This window comes from Salmo salar, chromosome ssa22 (genome assembly GCF_905237065.1).
Source record: "Salmo salar chromosome ssa22, Ssal_v3.1, whole genome shotgun sequence".
In the NCBI taxonomy this organism is placed as follows: Eukaryota; Metazoa; Chordata; class Actinopteri; order Salmoniformes; family Salmonidae; genus Salmo; species Salmo salar.
The window spans coordinates 43,621,874-43,634,904 of record NC_059463.1 but is presented as its reverse complement, the minus strand read 5'-3'; the positions used below and the strand labels follow the sequence as shown (position 1 = coordinate 43,634,904).

The following is a 13,031-nucleotide window of genomic DNA, read 5'->3' as shown; positions in this document are numbered from 1 at the left end:
CTCTTATTTAAGATGGAACAGCAGCAGTATTAGGATCATTTCTCCTGCCCTTATAGGGGCCTCTATGAATTGTGGGAAGGGAAGAGACAGAGAAGGTACAGTTAGATGATCTCAGCATACGGTAAGTAGCAATGGCTGACTAGCTGTGACAAAGCTTGCCATGTCTGATACATTGTTTATCTTCCAAAAGCTATTTGTATCGATTTTAAGCTTGTGGAAAATAAAACAATGACAAATCTAAATAAAAGTGGTTCTTGCCACTGCTGTAGATTGCCTTTTGGTGTAACAATAGTAACAGAAATGGATGAGCCCAAGTTAACAATTATATTGTCAGAAGGAAATATAAATAAATACAATTATGAGACTACAAATACTACAAATGATGAGACTAGCAGAAATATAAAAAATAATATCTTCAACCATAGTTACATTAGATTTTGTACACAAGATTGACTATACTATATATTATATATGTGTTTAACTAAATATAGTACTATTGTTCTGATCACAATATCATTATTTGTTTTTATCTTCTTTTTAAAAATATCTTTCAAAGCAAATAAAAGAGAAGAATAATTTTAGGAGCGCTGTTGTGTTTCATGTAATCCTATTATTATATTGATAGGCTAATGTGTCTTTGTTCAAGTATATATTTATAAGTACAGTACAAAAAAAATATATAAAAAAAAATGCATGAAATGAAATGTATGTATTCACTACTGTAAGTCGCTCTGGATAAGAGCGTCTGCTAAATGACGTAAATGTAAATGTAAATAAGAGTGATATACATTATTTGTACTATGCTCAAACAGAAATCATGGATTAAACGACAGGATTACTTTTCAGTTATAGTTTTCACTGTCAAGTAATATTATGCTCTAGCAACAAGCATTCATATTTCTTGTAAAGTTATTAGTATTCTTAGAATATCTTCAGATTCTATGAAATGTTCAGCACATCTCTCTTCAGGATAACAACTTACCATTCCAGATAGATGCAATGGCTTAGGACTGTTGTGAACGTGTACCAGGACTGTAAAATAAAGTGTTACCCAAGAGTGTAAATTAAAGTGTTTCCTATTAATTTAATGACAGGAGTTTAAATAAAGTTTAGGGTTTTGTAATGTCTAATGACAATGTACACATGCCTTTTCACTCTATTTTCCTCTCTCTCTCTCTCTCTCTCTCTGCCTGTGGCGTGGTCTGTGGTCGCTCTGTGGTTGTTTTGTTTCAGCGTCAAGATGAGGGACTCAAAGTTAAAAGAACAATGAGATAGAGAGAGCGATAGGATCTCAATGTGCGCAGCGCGCTCTCTCTCCTCTCTCTCTTTCTCTATCACACAGGAAAGGGTCTTGTTCACTCTTTGAGACCCGAAGAAACGAAGACATGTTTTTATCACCCCATTCAAATGCTAGAGGTGTGCATGCTGTTTTATACAAGCGTTATCTTTATGTGTTTATCATGTAGACTAATATTGTAGTTGACATCAATAAAGACTGTTTATATACAGTGTTACAGAAGGTCCCTGCTCTCAGCAAAGTGAAGTGAAATAGTGGAGAGCAGGCTTGATTATGTTTCTGTGTTTTAACACACACAGTGAGATTAAAAGTCTCCTACTCAACAGCTAAACAAGGAAATAACACACACACACACACAGACACACAGACAGACAGACAGACAGACAGACAGACAGACAGACAGACAGACAGACAGACAGACAGACAGACAGACAGACAGACAGACAGACAGACAGACAGACAGACAGACAGACAGACAGACAGACAGACAGACAGACAGACAGACAGACAGACAGACAGAATGCTGTAGACACACCACACACACACACACACACACACACACACACACAAACGCTATGCTGTAGACACACACATTCACACACATACGCTATGCTGTAGACACACACACACATTCACACACATACACTATGCTGTAGACACACACACATTCACACACACACAAACGCTATGCTGTAGACACACACATTCACACACATACGCTATGCTGTAGACACACACACACATTCACACACATACACTATGCTGTAGACACACACACATTCACACACATACACTATGCTGTAGACACACACACACATTCACACACATACACTATGCTGTAGACACACACACATTCACACACATACACTATGCTGTAGACACACACACACACATTCACACACATACACTATGCTGTAGACACACACACACACATTCACACACATACACTATGCTGTAGACACACACACACACATTCACACACATACACTATGATGTAGACACACACACACATTTACACACATACACTATGCTGTAGACACACACACTTTTCTCTGGTCCCTGTGATAAGATGACAGTACGTAGACATTAAGTAATTCTATTTTTAGTTTTTTACAGCTTTCATTTATCATCAATACATGATGCACACATCCAATAATCATAACATTAGGCTACCGCAGCAGAATGCATAGCATTGGTGTAATACTAGCACATACGAGACTAATACCTGTTCAATATAAAGGTTTTATATTTGAAACATCCACTTAATAACAAATCAGAGACACTAACATTGTGAACAGAATCCTAAATGTTTTCTTTTAGACAGTTGGAACTTCTGGTTGGTTCATCATCGTAATGAACAAAGAATAGAAAAGTAAGATGCTGATAAAACAGTCTTCAGATTCATAAAGTGGAAGGAGATCCCTGTAAGGACACATACAGTAAATACAGCACTGTCTCTGAGTCTGCAGTGTGGGCACTCTGAATTACTCCAATGGTCCTTTCCTGTGAGGCAGACACAAACAGTCAAAGTGAAATACACAGAGATGAATACAGGGACAAAGAGAGTGTCAATTATAGAGAAAGTGATCAATCACATGTAATCATATGCATTGTGATCTAAAAGGCCAAACTGATCCTATTCTGAGACACTTTATGAATACAGGCTCAGATCTACTGAGAAAAAGAGTAAGTCCCTGAGATTGATACAGCAGCAGGAAGATATATTTTATTGTGTTGTGAGAAAAGGGGAAAGGAGAAGAGGAGGAGAGGAAGATGTCATCACAGATTTGTGAAGTTTACACATGAGAACTTGGCAAACTGAAGTCGACACTTTTTGGGTAGTCCCGTAGCACATAAAAAAACAAATTCAGAAAAACAGCAGAGTAACTGTAATAAACATGAATACATTACTGCCTCCTCCATGTACATAGATATGCCATACAGAATACATACATTTGGATATTGTTGTGCACTTTATTGCCTTTACTTTGTCAAACGTGAAATTTTGTTTGTGGCTGTTCAGGCCTCTGAGGCTGGGTTCCTAATTTGTTATACATACTTGTAACTTTCACACAAATATTCCTTTGACAACAATGCACAATTTATGCGAAAGTCCAAGTTAAGCATCCGCATCTCAAGTATGTCTTTGGCCCTGTATGACCAGCATCTTTGATAATTGACTATGCTAATTAAAAACAGCACTGGAGCTCATTCCTTGTTGGTTATTTTATATTACTTTATCAGCAGGTAAGGAAGGAGAGAAGAGACTCACTGCTGAAGTAGTACAGTGTGGAGATCAAAGCCACAGCCAGGGCCAGCAGCACTCCAACCAATGGCCAGAGAACCTTGGAGCCACAGCCTGAAACACAACAGAAAACCTGTTAAATCATGTTTAAACTGCTGGGACTTATATTGTGTCAACGTAACTAGTTACCTAACATTGGGGTTACAGACAGCCCTGGTTCTCCAAAAGAGAGAATGAGACATCACTAATTGTGATGGGATAATCTTTGTGTGGATTTAGCTTAACACATTCAACTTGTTACAATAAACAACTTATTGGACAGACTTGTTAAACTTATGAATCTTACCTTTTGGGGTTTGATAGTTGCTTTTGGTGCAGCATCCGTTTGGGGTGCTGTTTGGGATGCCTTGGGGCTGGGGCTTTGTGACGGGGAGTAATGTTGGCCGAGTTTCTGGTGGGTCACAAAAATACACAATGTGATGGATATAAGAAACACTGTGAGAGAGACAAAATGCACAAAAGATAATGGAGAAAGATTTGGACAGATGAAGAAGCTTGGAAATGGATCTGCAACCAATGCAAAAGAATATGAAGTTATTGCTTTTCTTTTCTATAACAAGGCTGAATTCCCCACTAGCGTCCTGACTTCACTAGAAATTAAATTAATTCCAACCAAGCGCTGTGAAAGGATAAGGGTTCGCTTATGGGGACAGACGAAGAACCCTTTATTTTAAGAGTGTAGACCATGGAAAATCAGGAAATTGGTCTGTTCTCAGGCCATTCAAAAGATAATACAGGAGTATAGTGTTTAAGAGAGTTCTAGTTACTGTTGTGTAACTATACATTTTTCATGAGCTGAAATAAAAGATCCAAGAAATTTTCCATACACACAAAAAGTATTTCTCTCTAATTTTGTGCAGAAATTTGTTAGTGAGCATTTCTCCTTTGCCAAGATAATCCATGCACCTGACAAGTGTAGCATATAAAGAAGCTGATTAAACAGCATGATCATTACCTAGGTGCACCTTGTGCTGGGGACAATAAAAGGCCACTCTAAAATGTGCAGTTTTGTCACACAACACAATGCCACAGATGTCTCAAGTTTTGAGGGAGCGTGCAATTGGCATGCTGACTGCAGGAATTTTATTTAACCTTTATTTAAACAGGGAGTCACATTGAGATTAAAAATCTATTTTACAAGAGAGCCCTGTACACATTACAATAAAAACAGAAAATTAAAACAACATATGTGTATAAAACAATATAATTCAGCACACAATAAACAAAAATAAACATATTTAATAAAAGCAATCACATTTAACTACATAGAGGTCCTCAATAAATAATTTAAACTGCACCAATACATCTAGCTGCAGTGAACTCTGCATATTGTTCCAAAAAATAGGGGCAAAAAACCAAAATGCAGATTTTCCCAAATCTGTGGAGACTGAAGGGACCTCTAGTGTTATCCATTCCTGTGAACGGGTTTGGTAATTTATGACTGTTATCTTAATGAATGATGTAACATATAGAGGGAGTTTCTGTCAAATTGCTTTTTAAATAAATAAAAGAGAATGCAGTTCTCTTTTTACAGACAGAGAGGTCCATCCTACATTTTATTTCAGACTACAATGTCTGTATAAACGTATTGCGGAATGGTAGACTGCGTCTAATGATTTTAATACAGAGGTTTCTGCATGCATGTAAACAGTATCACTAAAATCCAATACAGGGAGAAGCATTGTTTGAACAATCTTTCTCCTATTTTTAGTACTAAAGCATGATTTATTTTGATATAAAAAAACAATCTTGGATCTTAGCTTCTTAGTAAGATTTTCAACATGCGTTACGGCGGACAACTTGCGTTACGAATGTCCACCAGAGCTGTTGCCAGATAATTTAATGTTCATTTCAGTACCATAAGCCGCCTCCAACCTCTTTTTAGAGAATTTGACAGTTTGTCCAACCGGCCTCACAACCGCAGACCACGTGTAGCCATACCAGCCCACGACCTCCACATCCGGCTTCGTCTGAGACCAGCCACCAGGACAGCTGATGAAATTGAGGATTATTTCTGTAATAAAGCCCTGTAATAAAGCCCTTTTGTGAGGAAAAACTCACTCTGATTGGCTGGGCCTGTTTCCCCAGTGGGCGGGCCTGGCTCCCAAGTGGGGGGGCCTATGCCCTCCCAGGCCCACCTATGGCTGCGCCCCTGCCCAGTCATGTGAAATCTTTTTTTCAATTGACTGATTTCCTTATATGAACTGTAACTCAGTAAAATCGTTGCAATTGTTGCATGTTGCATTTATATTTTTGTTCAGTATAGTTTTAGGCAGGGGCACAACTTTGGTTTTAGAAGTGGGGGGTCATCAGTTTTTATTTTATTTTTATTTTTATTTTGCCAGACAGATAAACGCTCCAAACAGTCTACCCGACCGCTCGGAGGCGTCCGCATGGTCCTAAAGCACAGCGTTGCCTCGTTTTGTATCACATTCCAGTGATAAAACTGGGGGGGGGACAAATATGCAATTTCCGAATGTGAAAGTTGCGTCCCTGGTTCTAGGTTGTAAATTTAGGAGTTCTGGATTAATTCAGGAACCTTCTCATCTCTAATCAGCAGGGTTGGGAAGTAACGGATTACTGTGTAACGTGTTACATAACCAGAGTTCAGATTACAGATACTTTTGAAAAACTAGATGATTACTTCTAGGATAAAATTCAGAAAGGAGGTTCTAGGATAAAATTCAGAAATCTTTGGCACCTTTCTGTTTTCTCAATGACATTCAAATCAGCTTTGAAAAAAAGCTACATTTTTTCCGCCTGAGGGAGTCTGACCACAAGAGCAAATGCATTTGATGGATAGCGGGAACATTTTGTATGCTACATTCCAAGATCTGTTTTACGAACTCTATCAGCATCCAAATTGATTATCCATCAGATTAACCAATTTGAATAAATGCTTGGAGGTAAGGACGACAACAGTGGTGTAGTCTACCGGGTGATACGGATATCACTTATTATTGATATCTACATAGCACATTTATGTGAATCACACACTCTCTCATTTATCTATTTGCACCTGACGGGTTGTGGTTGTTGTGTTGTGGATGGCTGTTCACAAATGTATATGAGTATTTTAACCCAATAATGATTGAATTTAAGAAGTTTAAGCTGCCTATCAATCATTGTTTTTGCGACCAGTGGACCATCAGTGAAAAATGCGCTCTTGCTACAAATGCGTAGTGCGGATCCCAGTCTATGAAATACAAGTTTGAAGAGTTCCCACCTTCTAAACTACTCTGTGATATTGTGCTCCATACTGGCATAAACAATTTAAATTTAAGAAGACCATGAGTGGGGCTTTTATTGCTCAGTCTAATTCGTGCTGATTCCAAAATAACATTTACATTTACATTTAAGTCATTTAGCAGACGCTCTTATCCAGAGCGACTTACAAATTGGTGATATCCAGTGGAACAACCACTTTACAATAGTGCATCTAAATCTTTAAGGGGGGGGGTTAGAAGGATTACTTTATTCTATCCTAGGTATTCCTTAAAGAGGTGGGGTTTCAGGTGTCTCCGGAAGGTGGTGATTGACTCCGCTGTCCTGGCGTCGTGAGGGAGCTTGTTCCACCATTGGGGTGCCAGAGCAGCGAACAGTTTTGACTGGGCTGAGCGGGAACTGTGCTTCCTCAGAGGTAGGGAGGCGAGCAGGCCAGAGGTGGATGAACGCAGTGCCCTTGTTTGGGTGTAGGGCCTGATCAGAGCCTGAAGGTACGGAGGTGCCGTTCCCCTCACAGCTCCGTAGGCAAGCACCATGGTCTTGTAGCAGATGCAAGCTTCAACTGGAAGCCAGTGGAGAGAGCGGAGGAGCGGGGTGACGTGAGAGAACTTGGGAAGGTTGAACACCAGACGGGCTGCGGCGTTCTGGATGAGTTGTAGGGGTTTAATGGCACAGGCAGGGAGCCCAGCCAACAGCGAGTTGCAGTAATCCAGACGGGAGATGACAAGTGCCTGGATTAGGACCTGCGCCGCTTCCTGTGTGAGGCAGGGTCGTACTCTGCGAATGTTGTAGAGCATGAACCTACAGGATCGGGTCACCGCCTTGATGTTAGTGGAGAACGACAGGGTGTTGTCTAGGGTCACGCCAAGGTTCTTAGCACTCTGGGAGGAGGACACAATGGAGTTGTCAACCGTGATGGCGAGATCATGGAACGGGCAGTCCTTCCCCGGGAGGAAGAGCATCTCCGTCTTGCCGAGGTTCAGCTTGAGGTGGTGATCCGTCATCCACACTGATATGTCTGCCAGACATGCAGAGATGCGATTCGCCACCTGGTTATCAGAAGGGGGAAAGGAGAAGATTAATTGTGTGTCGTCTGCATAGCAATGATAGGAGAGACCATGTGAGGATATGACAGAGCCAAGTGACTTGGTGTATCGCGAGAATAGGAGAGGGCCTAGAACAGAGCCCTGGGGGACACCAGTGGTGAGAGCACATGGTGCGGAGACAGATTCTCGCCACGCCACCTGGTAGGAGCGACCTGTCAGGAAGGACGCAATCCAAGCGTGAGCCGCGCTGGAGATGCCCAACTCGGAGAGGGTGGAGAGGAGGATCTGATGGTTCACAGTATCAAAGGCAGCAGATAGGTCTAGAAGGATGAGAGCAGAGGAGAGAGAGTTAGCTTTAGCAGTGCGGAGAGCCTCCGTGACACAGAGAAGAGCAGTCTCAGTTGAATGACCAGTCTTGAAACCTGACTGATTTGGATCAAGAAGGTCATTCTGAGAGAGATAGCAGGAGAGCTGGCCAAGGACGGCACGTTCAAGAGTTTTGGAGAGAAAAGAAAGAAGGGATACTGGTCTGTAGTTGTTGACATCAGAGGGATCGAGTGTAGTTTTTTTCAGAAGGGGTGCAACTCTCGCTCTCTTGAAGACGGAAGGGACGTAGCCAGCGGTCAAGGATGAGTTGATGAGCGAGGTGAGGTAAGGGAGAAGGTCTCCGGAAATGGTCTGGAGAAGAGAGGAGGGGATAGGGTCAAGCGGGCAGGTTGTTGGGCGGCCGGCCGTCACAAGATGCGAGATTTCATCTGGAGAGAGAGGGGAGAAAGAGGTCAAAGCACAGGGTAGGCCAGTGTGAGCAGGACCAGCGGTGTCGTTTGACTTAGCAAACGAGGATCGGATGTCGTCGACCTTCTTTTCAAAATGGTTCACGAAGTCATCCGCAGAGAGGGAGGAGGGGGGGAGGGGGAGGAGGATTCAGGTGGGAGGAGAAGGTGGCAAAGAGCTTCCTAGGGTTAGAGGCAGATGCTTGGAATTTAGAGTGGTAGAAAGTGGCTTTAGCAGCAGAGACAGAAGAGGAAAATGTAGAGAGGAGGGAGTGAAAGGATGCCAGGTCCGCAGGGAGGCGAGTTTTCCTCCATTTCCGCTCGGCTGCCCGGAGCCCTGTTCTGTGAGTTCGCAATGAGTCGTCGAGCCACGGAGCAGGAGGGGAGGACCGAGCCGGCCTGGAGGATAGGGGACATAGAGAGTCAAAGGATGCAGAAAGGGAGGAGAGGAGGGTTGAGGAGGCAGAATCAGGAGATAGGTTGGAGAAGGTTTGAGCAGAGGGAAGAGATGATAGGATGGAAGAGGAGAGAGTAGCGGGAGAGAGAGCGAAGGTTGGGACGGCGCAATACCATCCGAGTAGGGACAGAGTGAGAAGTGTTGGATGAGAGCGAGAGGGAAAAGGATACAAGGTAGTGGTCGGAGACTTGGAGGGGAGTTGCAATGAGATTAGTGGAAGAACAGCATCTATTAAAGATGAGGTCAAGCATATTGCCTGCCTTGTGAGTAGGGGGGGAAGGTGAGAGGGTGAGGTCAAAAGAGGAGAGGAGTGGAAAGAAGGAGGCAGAGAGGAATGAGTCAAAGGTAGACGTGGGGAGGTTAAAGTCACCCAGAACTGTGAGAGGTGAGCCATCCTCAGGAAAGGAACTTATCAAGGCGTCAAGCTCATTGATGAACTCTCCAAGGGAACCTGGAGGGCGATAAATGATAAGGATGTTAAGCTTGAAAGGGCTGGTAACTGTGACAGCATGGAATTCAAAGGAGGCGATAGACAGATGGGTCAGGGGAGAAAGAGAGAATGTCCACTTGGGAGAGATGAGGATCCCAGTGCCACCACCCCGCTGACCAGAAGCTCTAGGGGTGTGCGAGAACACGTGGGCAGACGAGGAGAGAGCAGTAGGAGTAGCAGTGTTATCTGTGGTAATCCATGTTTCCGTCAGCGCCAAGAAGTCGAGGGACTGGAGGGTAGCATAGGCAGAGATGAACTCTGCCTTGTTGGCCGCAGACCGGCAGTTCCAGAGGCTGCCGGAGACCTGGAACTCCACGTGGGTCGTGCGCGCTGGGACCACCAGGTTAGAGTGGCAGCGGCCACGCGGTGTGAAGCGTTTGTATGGCCTGTGCAGAGGGGAGAGAACAGGGATAGACAGACACATAGTTGACAGGCTACAGAAGAGGCTACGCTAATGCAAAGGAGATTGGAATGACAAGTGGACTACACGTCTCGAATGTTCAGAAAGTTAAGCTTACGTTGCAAAAATCTTATTGACTAAAATGATTCAAATGATACAGTACTGCTGGCTGGTGAAGTAGGCTAGCTAGCAGTGGCTGCGTTGTTGACTTTGTTTGAAAGTGTAGCTGGCTAGGTAACCTCGATAGTTTCAGTACTACACCTTATCATGATACAAAGGCAACTATGTAGCTAGCTAACATAACACTAATCAAGACGTTCCTTTGTAATGAATTTAGTTTCTACAATGCTCAAAGGGGCAATCTGTAGTTGCTACATCCATTGGACTTATACATGTATAATATATACCCATTGATTCTTGAAGAATATAACTTATAAATGCTTCACGAGTTTAGTTCAACTGTCACACCCCATGAGAACCCGAAATATAAATGTGAACCAACACTGTATAGCCTCAAAACATTGTTAAAACAATACTTTTGATATGGATGGTCAGTCCTTGCATCCACAGCTCTGTCTATTGATCTGAGAATGGTTACATTTCTCCTGGCCAATCCCTCAGTTTTTTTTATTTACCAAAACACAGGTGGGGTTTCATTTTTGTCTTCTTCTAGTTTTCTTAATCTCAGTTTATGTGAAAAAACAAGAAAATATAGTGTAGAGTACAGGTATTCAACTCTTACCCTATGAGGTCTGGAGCCTGCTGGTTTTCTGTTCTACATGATAATGAATTTCACCCAGCAGGTGTCCCAGGTCTAAAGCAGAAGAACTGGCTTCGAGGTCCAGACTTAAGTTTGGGGGGGGGTAGAGAATCATTATACCATCAAAACCTCTGTGAAATATATTTTCCATAACCAAAAATATTGTATTTTCAGCTGGTGTACAAAACTGAAAATAAAAGACCCAAAAATGAGTGCACATAGAACAGATCTATATCTATTAGACTTGCTTTCAATGAGAATGACAGATCTATAACTCACAATTCTATGTGAATTTGGTCGGGTCGCTGAAAAAGTTATATATTGCAAAGTAATCTAAAACTAACTGAAAGTAATCAGATTAGTTACTGAGTTTGGTAAATCCAAAAGTTACGTTACTGATTGCAATTTTGGACAGGTAACTAGTAACTGCAACAGATTACATTTAGAAAGTAACCTACCCAACCCTGCTATTTAGCCATAAGAAGAATGGGAAGCATCAGTGCCATGCAGGGAAATGGGTTCCTCTCACCTCCAGGTCTGAGAAGAACTCCTGGCCTCCACAGCTCGTTCTCTTTCTGGTTCTGGAGCATACAGGAGTTTAGCCCTGCGTCCTCTGACCTTATGTTAATGAGGCGCAGTGTGAAAGTCATCTTGCTTCCCATATCATGCTTACTGGCCTGGAACCGGTGTTCGTCCACGCTGGCTTCGTGGCTGGTCCGGCCAGCATTGTTGAGGCTGAGAAGGAACTGGATGTCGAGGTTGTTGTGGAGAGTGCGGAACCAGAAGACCTTCTGACAGGCGTGGTTGGAACACTCACAGGTGAAGACCTCTGTGTCGTTGATCCCGGGGTAGCGGACGAAGTCGGACTCTGAAAGTGTCTGGTGGGACACTGGGATAGGAAAAGTGAATGGAGGTTTAGTTTGGCTAAACAAACTGCCACCACATCAAAGGAGACATACAGTATATAAACAATACTGTTGGAATGAGGTCCTATTGCAATTTTTGCGTGCTGGACAGAGATCAAAATAATAATAAGACATGATGGATGTCCGTAACACGTACGCTGTCCTACAATATTTTCACCTGACAAAGATCCGTATAAGATTGAAACGTTGTCTGCTTGTGTGTCAATATAATTGAATTATTGTGCTTTCACCAGTGTTGTGGACACCTGTTTATTAAATCAGGTAAATTATACATGAAATACTGTACATCAAGCGAGATAGAAAGACAGAAAGAAAACAGAAGGTTTGAGCCTGATCAATGTAAAATGAAAAAAAACGAACCTGAACAGACACATACTATCATCAAACCAGTCGTTTTGCAAGAGTGGAAATGTTAAATGACAGCACCTTGGAACCATGAAGAAACACAAATAAAAGGTTAGTGGAGAGACTTATCTATAAAGGTGACATTATGAAGCAAACATTGTGCGAGAAACTGCTGAAATGTTTCGCTTGGCTTCTTTATATGTAACGCATCACAGAAATATGTATAAATATCTTAACTGCAGAGGTCTCGATGGATTTAAGAATAGCTCTTGGTCGTCATTGAATTTCCGTCATGTCTTGGAGATAATATTGAGGGTCTGTGCATTTTGATCCAGCATACTGTTTTTTATTTACTATTATTTAATCATCGCAGACTAAAACATCATATCACTTAAATATTTGAAAGAACTTTATATAAATAAACTTAAAGAAAACACAGGGGCCTCTTCAACACTCCATTAAGCAAATAACAAATAACACACACACTTAACATTCTGACTTGCACTAGTTGTCAAGGTGGGTCTAACGCTGTTCCTGAGGCCTCAACAGAGAAGAACTTGTTAACAGTGGGTAGACAGAATATTGCGGTCCTACCTGTTGTCCACAAACACACCATTGTCCATACCAGTCCCAATGGGGTCATCTTGAGTGGTTGTGGACTTGTGGTGTATGTCTCGAGTGTTAGCTGAGGGTCGGCAAAAGTGCTTTCTTTTCCCTTCATGCATCTGCCAGAGAACAGGGGAGGAACTGAAGTAACATGGCCAAGTGTTGCCTGGGCAACACCCCTACGTGACAGCACACAGCCACACACCAGGCCTATCACACACACACACACACACACACACACACACACACACACACACACACACACACACACACACACACACACACACACACAATTGCAATAAAGACATTACGTCAGAAGATTTCCCCAAATAATAAATGATCTTTATGTCCTCTTGTTGATTGTTTGGGAGGTTTTGTCTGTATTTGCCACTTAAGAGATC

The 13,031-nt window shown here is 42.3% G+C and overlaps 1 protein-coding gene across 1 annotated transcript; it reads right to left on the bottom strand.

The window, feature by feature from the left end:
- Window positions 1-2,525: 2,525 nt before the first annotated feature.
- Window positions 2,526-12,762, bottom strand: LOC106583429 (uncharacterized). The gene is made up of 6 exons (XM_014167580.2): window positions 12,619-12,762; window positions 12,040-12,105; window positions 11,283-11,642; window positions 3,889-3,993; window positions 3,570-3,656; window positions 2,526-2,800 (listed from the first exon to the last, which is right to left on the bottom strand). Exons 2-6 carry the CDS (start codon window positions 12,059-12,061, stop codon window positions 2,643-2,645), a joined length of 732 nt encoding a protein of 243 aa, XP_014023055.2. The 5' UTR covers window positions 12,062-12,105; window positions 12,619-12,762; the 3' UTR covers window positions 2,526-2,642.
- Window positions 12,763-13,031: the final 269 nt, after the last annotated feature.